Here is a 17,533-nt window from a genome sequence, read left to right as displayed (position 1 = left end):
TTTTACTTTGAAATATTATTAACTGGTTGTAGATGTTAATGGTTGGAAGTAACGATAATAATTAGCAGATGATCGCACAAGATTCGGATATTTGCAAATGTTTGGTGCTACTGATAATCGTAACTAACAAGGCCTCATCTTATGTGTTTGTTTCAGTGATGTCATCGGATGCAGAACAAGGTGATATCAACAAGATAATTACAAACATCGCGAGTCAACAGTGGCATGTAAATATCGTACGGAGTAATATGCACGCATATTCGTTTTCCAGTTATCAGTGGTTATCTACGAGCGGCGTTGTTCTACAGATAGATAATTAGGCTAGTCGAATTCTTGGAGATTGCAAAACTGCACCGCACTGCCGTTACACATGTCCCACGATAGTAATTAAGTGCAATTAATTGGGTCACTGCGTAGCAAGGTATCTCCTGCAAATAGATCCTTCGTGCACCTGCTGCTTCATTTGCATCGTTTGGTTCTACGAACGGGGTTCAACGAATGTTCGTTTCTTTTTGCATTCGTTAATTTTTCACCGATTCACTTCCCTGAAGATCTTATCCGTTGTTACATAAAAATCTGGATTTATTTCTTTTTACATTTACATTTGTTTGCAAATCTTACTCATTGTTATCTAATCGATTTCTTATGTTCGAAAGTTTGAACGTCCCTGGTAATCGAAACGAAAATCTCAAGGAAAGTGAAATATCCCAACTCTGCTACAATTCCTTATAAGCTTTTACGATTATATCGATTTGAAATTGGATACGCATGAATTTCATTTTCTAAATTGGCAAACAGTGTACAGGGATACGTATCGAAATGCCCTGTGCAAAAATATGTAGGTTCTTCGGACGATAATTAAGTACCTTTAATTGGACCCGTGTACCGGAGGAATGGTTTCTGCAAACCATCGGCAGGTAGCACACCTGTGTAACTATTCACTCGCGTCGTTTATAGCTAAGCGAACATGAATGGGCAAGAAAAAGAGCGATATCTGTGGCATCTACAGGGTGATTCAGAAACACTGTTGCACGCATTTTTGAAATTGTATTGACGTAACGACTTGTCGTACGCGGCTAACGCGCGACAAATGAAATTACAGTGGCAAACGTTAAAGTATTATGCAGATGTTATTACCGAGAGACGATAGGAGATTAGATTTTTACTCGATTACGGTAAATGTCACTATAACATTACTTTCATCTTCCATTCCTAAACCGCACCTACGACATTATCAATTCAAGACGCAGTGAGTCATAAAATGTTAAAACGAACGACGTGTTTCCAATCCGATGTTATCAGCCGCCGAAGAACGTTGTTCATAGCGGACGTCCATTAAGGGGACGTCCTTGTCGATGCGACGAGCGTCGATAGCTTAACAAAGTGGCAAATCGTCGTTGTCTCGTTCGCAGCTACAAGAGTTTACCAGAAACAACGATTTCAAAAATAGCGTTTCGTAAAAGGATACCGACCGGATCTATTCTCGTAGGAAGTTAAATGTCAAATTTCACGACCCTTGAGCGAACAATGTGCAAACGTAACCCGCGGCGTATTTCGTAAACTCCGTGCCCCAGAAAGTAACAAGGGCCTCGGGGCTGTACTTATAAGTTTGAAGAGCTGGCGGGGTGTGCGCGCAAACAAAAAATCATATAGATTGTCTATTATTTGCATTACTGGTTTCCGCGAGCCGGAATATAATTGTACGAGAGAAGGGACAGACACCACGGAGCAATATGTTCTGCTGTTTTAATATTTCCTAGAAGTTTTCTAGATTTGTAGCCCAAGGTGACTGTCGATGAACGTACCATACTAAAAAGAAACTAAAAAGTTACGGATATTATAATGGGAAGTAAGTATGGAAATTGGTATTTTTATAAATCCACTTAAACAAATGGAATCTAGGCAGAGATTTATTTCATTTGTCGAATATTATGATTAGTACTACACTTTCCATATATTTTATATTTTTGCATATTATGTGCGTTCTTTGTGATTTTAAATTTCCTATAAGTGGATAAAACACCGCGGTCTAATAGTAAGAAATAGTTTAGTTATTCCTTTTAGTAAGTGGTTTCTAGTCGCTTCATAAAGTTTCGACGAAGTTTTTCTCAAGTTACACCGCAGAAACGGTGGAAATATTTTTAGGCAACCTGACGATCGTACTGTGGTACTCGCGTAGTTTCGTCATTTTATTCTTTGACTTTCCCTCTTTTTTCGTTTAAGACGTAACACGTTCAGTTGCGCGAGCATTCGATAGGAATTGGGAAAATTAGTTTCAATGAACTCTGCCGCAACGACAACAGCCAAGTTCGTAAGCACGATTTATTACCAGCCTAATCCTCTTGCTTCTCTGCTTATGAACTGTTTCGCGGGTCGATATCCGACCGAAAAGGAACGGTTCCTATTTTACCGTGTAGCGAATGTGCCACGAAATTGCCACAATTATATCGTGCACCGTGATCATTCTTTTCTCTACGCCGTCTACAAAAACACGTGCTCCCGCGAAAACTTTCCTTTTTCAACGATCCGCGGCTGGAAATTGTTTAGGAAAAGATAGAGATTTCGCGTCATGTTGGTTCACAAACGTTAAGATCGTACGCGAGATTTACCGACGATTATATTTACGTATGGTAAAAGTTTTCAACGCTAATGAACTTTGTTTAACGGTGATCGCTTCGCGATTCGCTACTCCAGTGAAAACACTAATTTCCAGTGAAACTTCCTGCTTTTGTGGAGCGAAGATTATTTTTATATTATAAATCTTGTCGATCGGTTTGAGAACCGATAGAGAAAGTTCCTTTTGTTTTTTAAACGAGTTTCCACGTTTGTTAGTTAAAAGAATAATACTTCGATAAAGGAGGATTTACGAGAATGATTACTCGAACGTTATACTTTAAAATGCGATCACTGTTTAATATTAATGATATTTTAACTCTCTATTGGTAACGAGAGAACGTGTTTCCTTTGTGTCTGATATATGGTATGGGTATGTGAGTATTTTTGGTATAATGAAAAACGAGACTGATTTTCACATGAACGTAACGACGTTGGTATCTCAGAATATTGAAATTGATATAGAATAAAAAAATAATGATATTCACTGAATGAAGTATCCCATAGGATAATAAAACGAACGAAGAGAATAACAGCAACAGTACGGTATAACCAATAATATACAATAATCATTTCCACATAATTTACATGGAAGAACATACAGGTGTTTAGCAGATGCTATTACCATTGTGGAGTATCATCGCATTTAGATGTCTATCCATTCGATTCTGTTTCTAGTTGGTATACGATCACTCGTATTGTATTGCGTAAATTCACAATTTGCTTTGATAGAAGCAATTGCGACGTAGCGATTATTTAGAATCCGCGCTATAATTGCTACTTCGGTTACGGTTGTAGCCGAAATTGACAAGCGATGAGTCGGTTTCCTGGGCAGGAAACAGCCGCTAAGTTTCTAGGAAGTAGAATGGAAAATAAGGTGTTACGCGAATTTTCACGGTGCGCACAAGCTGTGTATGAGAATTGTGCTGGAAGAAGGAAAATTACCTTAACGTAACGTACAAACCCGCATGATGAACTAGCTGAACGGACACGTTTACCTGTTACGTGATAATAGTTTTAATCAGCTCCTCCATCGATGTCAGAATTTTTTACTAATGACTTGCCACGGAGATTCATTCATTTTCTAGAAGCGTGTTTCGAAACGGATTTCAATCTTTCAGCTTACAGTAAAATTCTGTTTTACGTGTTCCGCTTGGTGCGCATTTACATTCAGCGAGTGGACAATTTTTGTAATGCAGATTACAACTCGTTCGTTTTAACTTTTATTTTCCATGATACCATCGATTCTTACCGAGAAATGATATAGGAAAAATGTCTATCGATAAAGTTCATTCAGGCTACTGTATATCTTAGTGATATCGGCAAGAAACAAATGCTGCGAAAACATGTAGGAATATCCATTAAAATGAGAAACAATTGTAATAATAGAAACTAAAGATCGTGAATTAAATATTAATAAACAATGCAAAAAATCATTATTTTCTTTTACTTAAAAAACGGTAGGAAGCAACTTGAAGCATATGTAACGTTACTGAAACCCGTGTATCAACCGCGATATTAATTAAGCCAAGACAGATTTCGGATAACCCGAGTATCCTTTGTAATTGCGTGATTTTATCGATGGTAAAAATCATTAAAATGTGTGGCGTGCCGTGGCGATATTGACGACAAAACCGCAGAAATAATCAAAGCACGAGCTCATAAAATCTCCGTTACGCTCATTCGCGTGTTGCGGTCTACAGTGTGGTGGGACGTCATCGTCAAAATATTCTTTAAACTGTTGTACGTAATCGAAACCTGAAATTAAATATACCCGACGTCGCAAAAGGTTGCAAAGAGCGTACTGTTGGCCCGGGGCAATTTTCTCGAGCGGAAATTATGAATGTCAGTGCATAGAAAGGTCTGTATAATGGGATTCATAACACAGCGACGCTGATGTCATAATCCAAGCGAAAAACGAATATTTCATTTCGCTGCAAACGAAGATAATAATAAGATCGTTTATAATTTAGGTGTCAGAGAGATTTAGCGACATAATCGAAGTGTATCATTACGAGTATAAATAATACTCGAACGTACTCCGTTTCGGTCGGAATTTGTCCGGCCACCGACAAATTTATCGTTAAGTATCTCCTGAATTCTGTACTCTTCGAGATTGTTAATGAATTCACGTAATCGTTACGCAAGTACCGGATAAGAAATAAAATTATTCTATTGCTTAATAACGTGACCTTCGCGTGTCTTGTATAAAAAAAAAGAAAACTATTGATTATCAAATTATATCCCCTTTGAAGCGATTTAACTTTTGTTCGAAATATTTTCCCCTATCAGGAGAGGTTTTCGAGATATTTGCAAAGATTGACTTAAATGGCACATCCTGTATAATAAATAACGAATCGCATAATGAATGACTCTCCTGTATCTGTAATGTTTATCATCGATGACTCAGTTTACCGAGAAATTCTTTTCTTTGCATCTTTCAACATGTAACGAGGATATGGATAAAAGAATGGAAAGAAAAATAATTTAATAATAAACCGACTATTTGCAATTATCTGCCCTCGATCTTCGCTACGTACACGTAGGAACGCGTGTCGCTCCTAAGAAGACGTCGTCGTTGACGAGATAATCAGCAGACTACGTATCATTATGCGTTTATCGGAAATTTGAAGATGCAAAAATGTATAAAATGCGTATAACACGGAAAAACATATAACATGTGCAAAGTATAGTACTCGTTGTAATATTTGATAGGTAAAACAATTCTCTATTTAGATTCCACTCTTTTAATTATATTCGCGTAAATATTTATTTGCATAAATATCTGCAGTCTTAGTAATCAGCAACGATCGTGAATTTGCTTTGTTCGATCGATGTATGCGACGTGCTTCTTCGAAATGCGCATTTTCGCTTGCTATGATCGATACGTATGGCTAAATCGTCTCTAATATGTGTATTCACAATGTTAAATTATATCAATCTCTATCGAACTGGGTCAGGTTTGGGTTATCTTTAATGAATGAAAGCTTTATCGCTATTAAAAGCTATTTAATTTTTTACCTTATATTGTTTAACTTAGCTTTGTTATCGTTAATATCGCTGCGTTCGACAGCTCTCAGGAGTCTCTTTCAAGATTCTCATTCGAAAAGTTTCGTAAACGAGTATCCGACTCGCAGTTTAATTTTTCTCTCTTTTCTGGGAACGGTATAGCAATTTCGGTGTGTTATACTAAAATAGCAGCAGCAATGTCTTAATAAAAATACGCGTTATGTGTAACGTAATGTATTAATGTAAGTAATTACCTATATCCTTCCATAAGTGCAAATAAGATTAGTTTAGAGGTTCGGTTTAATAATTATAGAAATAAATAAATCATATAAGGTACGATTATTCAAGTTAACATAATAGAAAACTAATGTGTCATTGTTGAGTGTGTTACTTATAGTACAACAACGAGGCTCTGAGAAAGTTAAACGAATATATGAATACATATACGAATAGTTCATATTGATGTGAAATTCAATAATTTAAATTATCCTCAATCGTTTCTTCCAACTCATATTTTAGCATTTATTCTTCGTATGGATGTTACGTGATTCTGTGCACCACGTATCGTCCTGATCAAACGCTTCAAACATCCTTTCTCGCTTATTTTTAAATATTTTTAAATTAACGATAATTTCCACGACGTCGTAGTATCTTAAGATAATTAGTATCTTAAATATCCTACTATCGAGGAAAGGCGCAACGCTCTTTGCACGTTTAAACACATTCGTACACATGTGCACACGAAGGCAGCGTTGCATCGTCGAAAAGCACAACGTGACTGCTCTCAATTTTGTTTTTCTCTTTAACGAAAGAGACGAATCGTGGATGAATTTCATTGCAGGTATTCTCGAATAGCGCGATGCCACGAACACTGTAAATATCCACGTAAATCCGTATCGTGTAATTACGTATTTTGCCGGTACAGCCGGTTCGGAGCACGTGTGAAGTTAATCAATCCAGTTAGAGCGAAAACTGGTCATTACGGTGGTCTGTTAACGGCAAGCAAATGGTAGTCAGTCATCGGTTCACACATCGTTACCTCTTTCAGCTTACTTTTGTTCAGTGTTTATATTTTTTACCAATTCTAGATCGAAGATATTTGAATTGTATTTATTCGACGACACGTGCAACGTTCTGCGTAAAAAGATAACACAAGTTACTTTGTTAAACCGGTTTTTCGGTAATACGAATAATTCACTAGCTTGTAAATATACCCTGGTAAAATATCCCTCTTTCTACAATTTCTTTTCTTTTTTGTAATAATTCCAGTAGGAAATTCAATGAATTTTATTCGAAATAAATGGAATTTCGATAGATCGAAGATCCACGAGTACAACAAGGAAGTTATGGCTTAATTTATGCAGTTTTCAATGCCTTTGGAAAACTTGATACGAGAGTAAACACATTTTTCTCTTCCTATTGCACATCTATTTTTCTGTTAGTCTTTATTATTGTTCAGCCTGCCTTTGCTATGCATCGGTATGCGACTCCATTTTCATTTAGCATGCATTCCGAGTTGGTAGCACGCAAAAGAAGCTCATTGTCGTAATAGGCTGGTAACTACCATTGGCATTTTTTTCAGTCGAAACAGATCGATCGTAGTTCTAACTACAATATTGTTTCCTCTTATTAACCTGCTATTTATTTTTCAAACCTTCGATAACACCGTACAGAATACTTTCAAGATAAATTCTATTACAAGTAATTCCTACTTTGTGTCTCGTCATGGCTTTTTTGAAAAAAAAAGAACTTACTTTTCCAACGCGATATATGGGATCGAGTAACTCATTAAAAATTAAACACTTTGTGAGGAGATCGAGCGCATCGACTTCCTTAATTTCATCATCGTAAGTTCTATAAACGTGTTGCACGTTCTTATTGTTTTAAGATCGTCCTCTGTCGTCTAAAAAACTTTGCGGTGTTTGAAAAGTTTATCTTAGAAATTGTTGAAATGAAAGAGGGAAAGAAACAAGTATGTCTAACAGCGTTACGATGCAAAGTTTTATTGGTCGCTAATTCACCGTACAAATTCATTCGTCAATTATCGACCGCCTGTTAATCCATGGAAATTGTCCTTATATCTATAAATTATTTACAAACGCGACATGCAATCGTTTCAAATGTAACTATTTGTATTGCTGTGTCGTTCCTTATTGTCGGTCAAAGTTCAGCTGCGTGTCGGTTAGGTATATTAATTCTATTACTCTCGCATCGCCGTTGGAAAAAATATTACGCGAGTGTAACGTGTGTTTTACCAAGGAAGTCGTTTCGAGTTCAACAAGACGAGACGAAACGTGGAAATTACTTCCAATAAAATTCATCGTAAAACTATTTTGCACAACGTTGTTAAGCCTTTCACCGTGGACCTCGTACGTCGTACGAGCACATCGAAGATTACAAGCTATTATGATTTATAAATCTTACGACGATCCACGAATCCATTATTTCCTATTCTGTAATCTGCAGTAAGAGGAGTACACACATCGATCGACAGATAAATTAGTATTATATATATATGATTCACATGAAACAACATTTTCTCCCAAGTTCTGCAACATTGTTATCGCAGCACGCCGTTCGTTTTAATCCGCAGCGAAAGGATTAATTCTCATTATTCGATCAGAAGTACGAACGACGAGACAGAAACCACTTAGCGCGTAATTTTCTAGTTTGACGATTAGCCATGAATGAATAATATGGTATGTTTCTCGGTAAGTAGAATTCCGAACTCGTACGACTCGGCTCTGTTTAGTAGACATAACACGTAGTAACTTGTTGTATCCGAAAGATTCGCACGATCCGACTCGCGTGCGACGTGCAATCAAAGTCAAGGTGAAATCTGGAAATTTCCAAACGTCGTGGTTGAATCACGCCGGTGTACCAGATCTCTATTACACCAAGATCGGAGAGATCGTGTCGTGTCGCGGCATCGAGAACCTGACTTTCTATGAACGGTATGATAGATCGACAAAGATCAATCTTTTTCTATTTATGTTCTTCGGCAAGACGCTGAATATGGAGCGCGTAGCGTTGAATAAAATTGTTTCGCTACGTGTAACGAATGGATGGATACAGGTTGTCGTTTTCTACGAAGCAATACATTTTTCAAAGGATCTTTCGGAAGTCAATAGAGAGAATTTGTATTGCGTAAAGAGAATAGATAGGTTGAGTCGTGCGCTACAGAAGGAGTATGTTCTGTTTAATTTTGGTCGATCCGTTTGTATCCCAGAGGATACATTCTGTTTGTCGTTTAGGGATCGAAGTTTCTGCTTTCATCAAATCCTTAGCAGTCCGAAGCATTTGAGTCAGTTGCTTTCGGTGAACCGAAGAAATGAACGTGTTGCGTCAGGTATCGAGATTCGTAGTAACATTAGCACAATTTTTTAATTTCAGAAGTTTATTAATTAGAACGACGTAAATTAGAGGTGCACGCGAATGTAAATAAATCATATAGCATTTAAATAAATCATACTAATTCATACGTAATAACGAATGATCGTTGTACGATGCAGAGAATCTGAATATCTATTTATGAGTGTAATTTATTTATTTTTAATGACTGCTATAATTTATGAATTAATGAATTTACCTTTTATTGAAATTATACGCTCGAATACATTATACGTAAATTGGTGGATAGAGGAAGATCGTAAATTTAAATAATGTCCATACATAGATTTTAACGGAGAGAGTAATAGGTCAACTTTAATTAACGAACCTTAATTTAATGGCCAACATTTTGCAATTAAAAGATAATATTATGTTAATCGAACTTACAGTTATAAGTAGTCCAATTTCCGTAAATACTAAGCAAATTAATTACAGTTGTTACTCAACGAGTCTTTGATATATGTAACCGTCGTCATTTGCATGCATTAGCATTGTATCATATAGGCAATAGCGAGTCGCGATCTGTCGAGAATTCTTTCAGTCAAATTAAAATTCGCAACCCATGTATCGCGACTTCTCCGTCGATAAATTGGTAATTGAGAACGATTTTCTTGAGAAATTTTTAAATATCTCAAATTCTTAAGAATTAAAAAATTTTTAACATTTTTTTATGCATTCTTTGAATGTTTCGTACTAATTTTCTAAAACATTTTCTACCGCACGATAATTCATTTATAGAAACAATTTGATATATCATCGAACAACGTATACGAAATTCAGGTGTCTGTATTTGGTATTTAATGTGTGCAAGAACTATAACACGTAGTATCGTTTAAAAAAACATACAATAGACACAAATATCCATTACGAGCGATGGAAGTTGTACGTGTTTTAATTACTTCTCGGTATAGCTTAACATGACACACAATAAACGAAGTGGAAAATTTTTTCCTACCCGTTTCCTTCGTATAACTCGTATAAAACAGTGTGAGTTCGACAGGACACAACGCGTCAACAAATTTCATGGTAATTGCGCAATCATCTCTCTCGAAGGACATAAGAGTCCATGTAAACGTAGATAGCGTTGTTCCTTGCAAGATGTGTCACCATGAAATGATCGCATATCAAATTAGTCGATAGCGATCACATGCTTTTTTCTTTTTTTTCTCACCGGAAATACATTTGTTGGTATTGACTGGTTTTGTAATACCGTGTATCAAGTCTCTCGTTTCGTACATTTCCACACCTTTGCGTTATGTGGAAATGTCACGCACCAATATGCTAATAGGTGCTACCGAATTTATATTACTTCCTACTATATTCCATCCTACACTACAGGTAATAGTTCTTCCATGTAAAATCGTGTAGAGCAGTTCGTCGTTTAGTGTAATTATTGAAATTATGCAATTTAGCAATTAGAACGTTATTTAAGTACAACGAAAAATATAAGGGAAGATTTAACTTGTAATCACGTTTCGGTTTAATATATGGAGTTATACCTACAGAATATGTAAAAAGATTATTGCAACGAACAGATCGAAATTATTTACAATTTATTCACACGCGCGAGACAAATTTATTACTGTTAATGCTTCCAAAGTAGATTTCTAGACTACCACTGTTGATCTTGAATCTGACAAGTCTATCTCAAAATTGTGCGAATGTTCCGCGCATTAACGCCAGGTTCATCATGAGCTTTGTCTACATTGTCCCTAGGAGAAAAATCTATATCATATGGAACTAACATTTATTTATACCGTTGTCAATGCTTCGAAGACGAAACCTTTCGAGTCCCCCTAACATTTTCGATCTAATTGCGCATATAAAGTCAGGCTTTACTCATTACGTTAGACATTATGCGATGTTCTATATAAATCTACGTTATACCAAGTTCCCGTGTCGGAGTATGCAAATTGAGAAATAACTTGATACAATATTATGAAGTAGAAGAAGTGACGTAAGATAGTATAGAAGAGGGTGTAACGGGATGACTAAAATTATAATGTAAAATTACCATGTGTGTCGTTATAATAGAAGAAGATTAGAATCTGGCGGTACTTACGATTATACCTATCTTGAACGTCTTCGTCATCCTTTACGCTCACTGATGCATGACGTTGCGACCTCTCGGTTTCAGTAAATCCTTCCGGAAATACGGTAGACACATTCATAATACCAGTTGACTTGTAAAACTGCGAACAACACAGAATACTTATTTGTAGATTTTGAAATTTCTTCACCTTTGAATCATTAATTGCAATCTGATTTTCTGAAAATCACTGTGAATCATTGTTTTAGTTTAAATTCAAATATCATTCTAAAGGCAATTTAATTTGAAAACCACGTACTGATGGATCATGCTCTGATCCATCCTCTATTCCTGTAACATGAGTTTCTCATTGTCACTGTAAATGTTTAAGACAAGTAATATACCGGCTAAAATAAATATTTAACGAACGAACGCAATTTACATTCATGACTGTTGTCGAAGTAAACACGCGTGCAATTAACAGAAATTTTAATTTCGTTCGATGAGGAACGTTCCGTGATACTGTTGGATCGTGTTTGTCCGATCGTGTTTCCGCATCGTATTAGTGATATTGCTAATTCGACGTTTAAATTCGATCTATTAGCATCCTAGCTGACAACGTATTGCAAATGTTAGCGGTAATTTTCGATACCGGAACGATGTTTGTCAAACACAGAAATCAACCGTCTGTAAAAATACGTGCCAGCGAAGGTAAAAACAAAACGAATAAAATCGATTTTAGCTATTAAAATTTCCAACGGTCAGTCGCGAAAAGTGGTCGATCGTTACGCTTCTTTTATGCGACGAATATATTATAAGCGAAATGCTTTTTTTCCCTTACCGTAAACATACATTCGTTCCGGTATTCGATATTAATGGAAAATACTGTTCAATACATTACACAGCTGCATTCTACAGACGATAAAACACTAAATTTCAGATTATTCTTAAAATACGGAAATACGAAGTACGAAACGAGGAAAGAATTTTTGTGACTAGGTCTGTAGACTTTTCAAGGCACACTAGAATTTTCTCAAATATCATACGCACTTTTCCTACGATATAAATACACCGCGATCGTGTTCTCCCATTTTATATTCTCGAGACATTGTTTGATAAGATTGAACTCAATCCTTATCAAGGCATCGTTATCATCCTACCCGCGTTAAACTTTCAAAAGGAAACTAAACCGGACGAGTAAATTCCTCTACACCCTTCTCGGACAATTAACTCTGTAATACGAAATTAACATTTCTCCTTGTTGCATGCTTACCGATTTAATCTAACTAGCTAAATTTCTATTTTTTAAACTTATATTCTAGTCGCAGGAAAGATAAGCATCTGCGCGAAAATAATATATAATAAAATTTAATCACCGAGTCGCTTCTGAAAAATCGTAAAAATAAAACAGAACTAGTTACCATCGAAATAAAATATATACGTTAGGATTGTACAGCACAAAATAATAGAAATTAATATTCAAACACTGTCCTAAGAGGGTGACGGTAAATTGCACTCACAGGGTTTCGCGCCAACTGTTTGGCGGTCGGTTGTATAGCTAAAAACTCGTGCCAAAGATGTAGATAGGAAGGTCTATTGCCTACTGAACGTTGCATCCCTCCGTCGACTTATAGCAAGGCGATTCTCTTCGCCTAGGTCGTGTCTCTTCGTCCAACTATGAACCTCGCCACTGCGCACTTCGCCTAAACCGCGGCCACGTGTCAGAGTTTACGCCAGAGGATCGGGGTTAACCCGCGAAATTCTATGAGGACAAACTGCGCGTGAATGGACATGCGGGGGAAGCCGGACGTTCCAACAATGATTCCGACTACGAGATGTTCGCCAATTGTGAATATAGCGTGACCAACCGAGCGCCAAGATCTCATGTACACGATGCCCTTGACAGCAACCCTGCCGCAATTGCGTGACGCGAAGATGGTCACTGAACAGAAAACACAAACCGTGTACTGTGATCAATCTTCCTCCTATGATAATGCGATACTTTCGACTAGACCGACGTCCGTCACAGTCCTCGAGTTATTCCGCGCGCCGTCTGTGTTTTTTTCCTTTCTTGGAACTTCTAACGAGCCACTAGAAGCGCTACCTTAATAAGTAGAATCTGAACTGAGAATACGCTAGCTCAGCAAATTGCATAGCTCTGAAATTGGACGAACGTACGCTATTAATCGCATTTCAGTACATGGCTCGTTTTATCATAAACGATCTATGATCCATCGCTTGTTCATTCGTTATCCTTTAATACGAACTATCTGTACTATAATATTTTATTGCGACTCAAGCGAAGATAAAACGCTAGTAAAAAAAAAAAAAGATGGAAAGGAATAAAACATTATTCGGCCACCGATCGCCATTATTCGGTTATCGCGCGAATTTATCTACTCGTTTTACGAAATGGTTTTCTAACGAGTATCCACTGTACCAACCCTTGTCGATGGTAGTGTACTGGTCTCTTGTGTATTCTCAAGTAATTATTAAAATGGAAACTTCTAGCAAACTAATTTCAACTTCGACTCGACGATATTAAGGACGTTGATAAGAGTATCGTTGGAAGGTCGTCTGGACGGTCTTCGACCGCGACTTCCGGTCATCGCCTGCAACGTCTCACGTCTACCGGCTAACGGCTAGCCGAGATCTCGCTGATACGATTCGCAAGTGGATCGTCGTTGCATCGAAAAAGAATCTCGTCTAGGCGAAACGCGTAAAAAAGAATTTATTTTACCATAGCCGACATAGAGACCAAGCTTTTTGAACGCGGCCGTGAAAGAGTATTTTACGTTCGACATAAATCAATCCTTGCACCTTTCCCGTGGCCTATATCGGATCCGTTAACTGATATTACAGCGATAGCGAGTTCGCGTGCAGATAAAACCACGACAATTAGCATACGTGAGGTCAGTCGATGGATACAACGAGAAGGAGGCGCGATGGAACGTCACACCTGCAGTGTCTTGCACTCGTTAGACGATCTCCGCTCGATACTGGGATCGTTTCAGCATTTGTTTCGCGATAAGAATTCTCTTTTACGTAAAAGTTTACTTTGACGATTATTTCGTTGCTGAACGAGACGAGATATTTCAAGGTAACAACGGTCAATCGTTGATATCGCGTCTGTTATCGGTTATCGTGATACAGAAAATGTTATTTAACATCAAAGGCAAAATGTGTACAATGTAACAGAGATTTTACATAGAACAATATAACGAGCGTATGTCGCACGGCGAATGCGCCATACACGTATAGGTATAATGAAATAAGATAAGATTCCGACACTACAGTTCGTGTTTTCTATCGCAGCTTAATGCGGCATTTTTTAAATTTAGCGGTACGTTTATCGTATAAAACTATATTTTATAAAATTATAGGTGTTAATGTAATTCGCGCAGAGATAAATAAAAATTGAATTCTTTTAATTTCTTTAAAGCGAGAGGGAGAGAAGTTACAAGAATCATCGTTCATTGCACGATATTTATATTTTACAGACATAAATCCTTTATCGTAATACTTGATGCACGCAAACAGAACAATTGTACAATTATTAAAGTTTTACATCTACGTTCCGCTATTTCTGCAGTATCATACACTTTCATCGACATCTACGGATGTACTGAAATGATGTACGACCTGCCACCATTAATCTAATGACAACTACTTCGAGCAATTATACCGAACAGTAAATCATTTGCGCCGTTCAATTGGTACACACTGTTTTAATTAGATCGAGGAACTCGATAGAGAAACAGCACGTGCTACGTCTACATTTTCGGTTACTGGCTCTCTGTATCATCAATTGGCTGATAACGATTCAAAAGTGGATTCTAAGATGAGAAATTATTTAATCAACGATCAGACTGAAGATTTTTATGCAAATACATATCCTTACGGAGATAATTAAAGAAACAGAAAGCATATAAGGATTCGTCTCATCCTCTAACTTGCATAATTTTGCTTCAGATATTTTTTATATTTTTTCGCATATCACGCGCGTTCCGAAAATTTTCACTTTTTAAATATCTCACAAATGCATAAAAATCCTCAGCCTGTCGATAGCGTTCGAGAATGATTTGCTCGATCTTTCTATGAATTTATAGTATCGTGGCATGTGCTTCTTGTCCGTGGAGCCTCTCGATCCAATTTCTACGACTTCGTTTCTTTTCACGAAGGATACTTTGTGCGAAGATTAATGAACTTGTACCATCGAAACAGGGCTTTGTCAAGGCCGACGGAGAAGGTGCTCCTCGAACAAGCGCATACATGCTCTAAATTGAGAACCAAAAGGAGATTAGGGTGTGTTTAAGGCGAGGCGGCTGTTTCTCATTACATTCCGACTTCTTAATGCCTGACACATAACAGCGTCGGTGCTACAAATTTCGTGCACACCTCTTCACCGAGAATCGATGCAATCTTACCGATTATTCTTTTTGCCGTTCCAGGGCAGCCAGTGGTCGAAACTCGAAATTCGCGTAGGAAACGCGCGTCGTTGAAACGTTCATCTTCTTCCAAGCCATACATGGTTCATCGACATTGAAGAACAGTTAGATTTCTGTGGAGAAAAAGAACTACGCGTTTGTAAGGGGGAAGATAATTGCCAGTAGCGACCTATGTGCGCGTTGTGAGAACGATTGTTCGTGTGTACATACAGAGCGCGTGTACGCGAGGAAATACATTCTTATCAACCAGATATATGTTCTGCGGAAAAACAACAAGACGGTGAACCAGTTGACAGTGGTGAACTCGTAGAAGGAGTGCTAATAACGATAATGACGACGATGATGATGATCTTGTTGTACTATTACATTCTCAGGAACGTACGCAGGCTTATTACGCACGTACGTACAGGGTGGACAAAGAAAAAGAATGTTTTCCGTCGAAATATCTCTTTCTCACGAAATTCTAAGAACCTGAAACTGACTTCTACCTAAGGTACAGAACCAGTTTAAATAAATGTATACATATACAGTTTTAGTATATATATATATATATATATATGTGTGTGTGTAGCGTATATATTAGGCGCGTATATTATTATTATTTAAGCTTTAATAATTTAATCTCAAGTTTCATGCCATACACTTAACTCTTTAAAATGTTCGATCCTTTTCATCCACTCTATATACGTATACTAGGTCTGTAAAGTAACAGAGGCTTCCGTGAACGACTTCGTATCAAGTTTTGAGTGTGCACCATCATGCGGAGGACCTTGAACTTTACCGTCGGTCTAAAAAAGAACCAGAGGAAACGGTTTTCGAAATGAACAATTTACCCTATGAAGAATTATTATTGGAAAAGGCCGTCATTAATTTCATTCGATTCGAAACGACGTTACGATAAATATATACGGTTGTCGCTTCTGCGACTTGTCTGATATCGAAGAAATGAATTTGTTTAACGGCGATAAGACGCGAGCCAAACGACGCGTGAGAGATTAGCTAATTATGACATTATTAATAAGCAAACATAACGAAGAAAGGATACACGATATTTGATTAACGTATAATGGTCTTTTTATAGGAAACCACTCAAGATTAATTAACATAACGCGGCAAGTTAATCTCGTTAAGGTACCTGATATATGAACGAATTAAATCATTCTCAAGTAGAGAATCAGCGGAGGCGTGCAACGTTGCGTTTAGAAATGCAGATTGGCCATTCGATCAATTTGTAACACTAAACGGTTCATCCTGTACGATTATTTTTATATCTGATTGTAATTAGCCGCGAACATATACCTTTCGTAAATTGCATAATCTGTTCAAGGAGTTATGCTACGTAAACAGAAATTTATTCCTAACGACGTAATGACGTTTCCTTGCAGCGATAACTGCGATCCGACAATCTTTAACGGTTCCTTCGCTTTTGACGAACGTAATGCAAGAATATATTCATGCTCGACACTGTATGGCAACAGATACGGATGGCCTGCACAGGCACCGTTAAATTTGTAGCCAATCGTTGTGAACGTTCGATTGAACGTTAAGAAAGAATGCTGAACAAATAAGGGGGTAAACCCAGCAACTTGTCAATCTGACATATGATCGAAATACGACGGTAGAGAGAGAGATCGTTGCATACAAATCGCAGGTAAAAGCTTTCAGGGGTACGTGGTCACGCGTGTCTTACTATTGTTTCTGAAGTTGTTAATAAAAAATATTTAACCCCGCTGTCTTTCTTCGGTTATTTCTGACCCAATTGTATTTTTCTAATGGTAGAAAATATCTCGTGCTTCGATAACAGACGAGAGAGTACTTATCGTTATTTTTCCAGTTTCAATTTCAAGTCGAATCTTCTTCGAACGCTACAATTTCTTGTTATTTCTTAAAATCGGTGCGAGTTTAAAATATAAAAATTCGAGGATCGTGGCAGAGTCAAAATACTAGAAGTTGAAACACTGAAATTTTCTACATCTATCGACCTATTTTCGTTTCAAAGAATCAAATCGAAATCGAGGTTGCGTCATGAGTTCAACAAAATATG

At 37.2% G+C, this 17,533-nt stretch overlaps 1 protein-coding gene across 1 annotated transcript in view; it reads right to left on the bottom strand.

The window, feature by feature from the left end:
- LOC132905197 (aquaporin AQPAn.G-like) overlaps window positions 1-12,813 on the bottom strand; it is a 33,887-nt gene extending 21,074 nt beyond the window's left edge. The window contains exons 1-2 of the mRNA XM_060956234.1: window positions 12,562-12,813; window positions 11,075-11,204 (exon numbers count right to left, since the gene is read on the bottom strand). Of these exons, the coding sequence (XP_060812217.1) occupies window positions 11,075-11,204; window positions 12,562-12,657 (226 nt within the window). The 5' untranslated portion in view covers window positions 12,658-12,813. The remainder of the gene's footprint in view (window positions 1-11,074; window positions 11,205-12,561) is intronic.
- Between the last annotated feature and the right edge of the window lie 4,720 nt (window positions 12,814-17,533).

The sequence above is a fragment of the Bombus pascuorum genome, chromosome 3 (genome assembly GCF_905332965.1).
Source record: "Bombus pascuorum chromosome 3, iyBomPasc1.1, whole genome shotgun sequence".
In the NCBI taxonomy this organism is placed as follows: domain Eukaryota; kingdom Metazoa; phylum Arthropoda; class Insecta; order Hymenoptera; family Apidae; genus Bombus; species Bombus pascuorum.
This window is presented reverse-complemented; position numbering and strand designations above follow the sequence as displayed.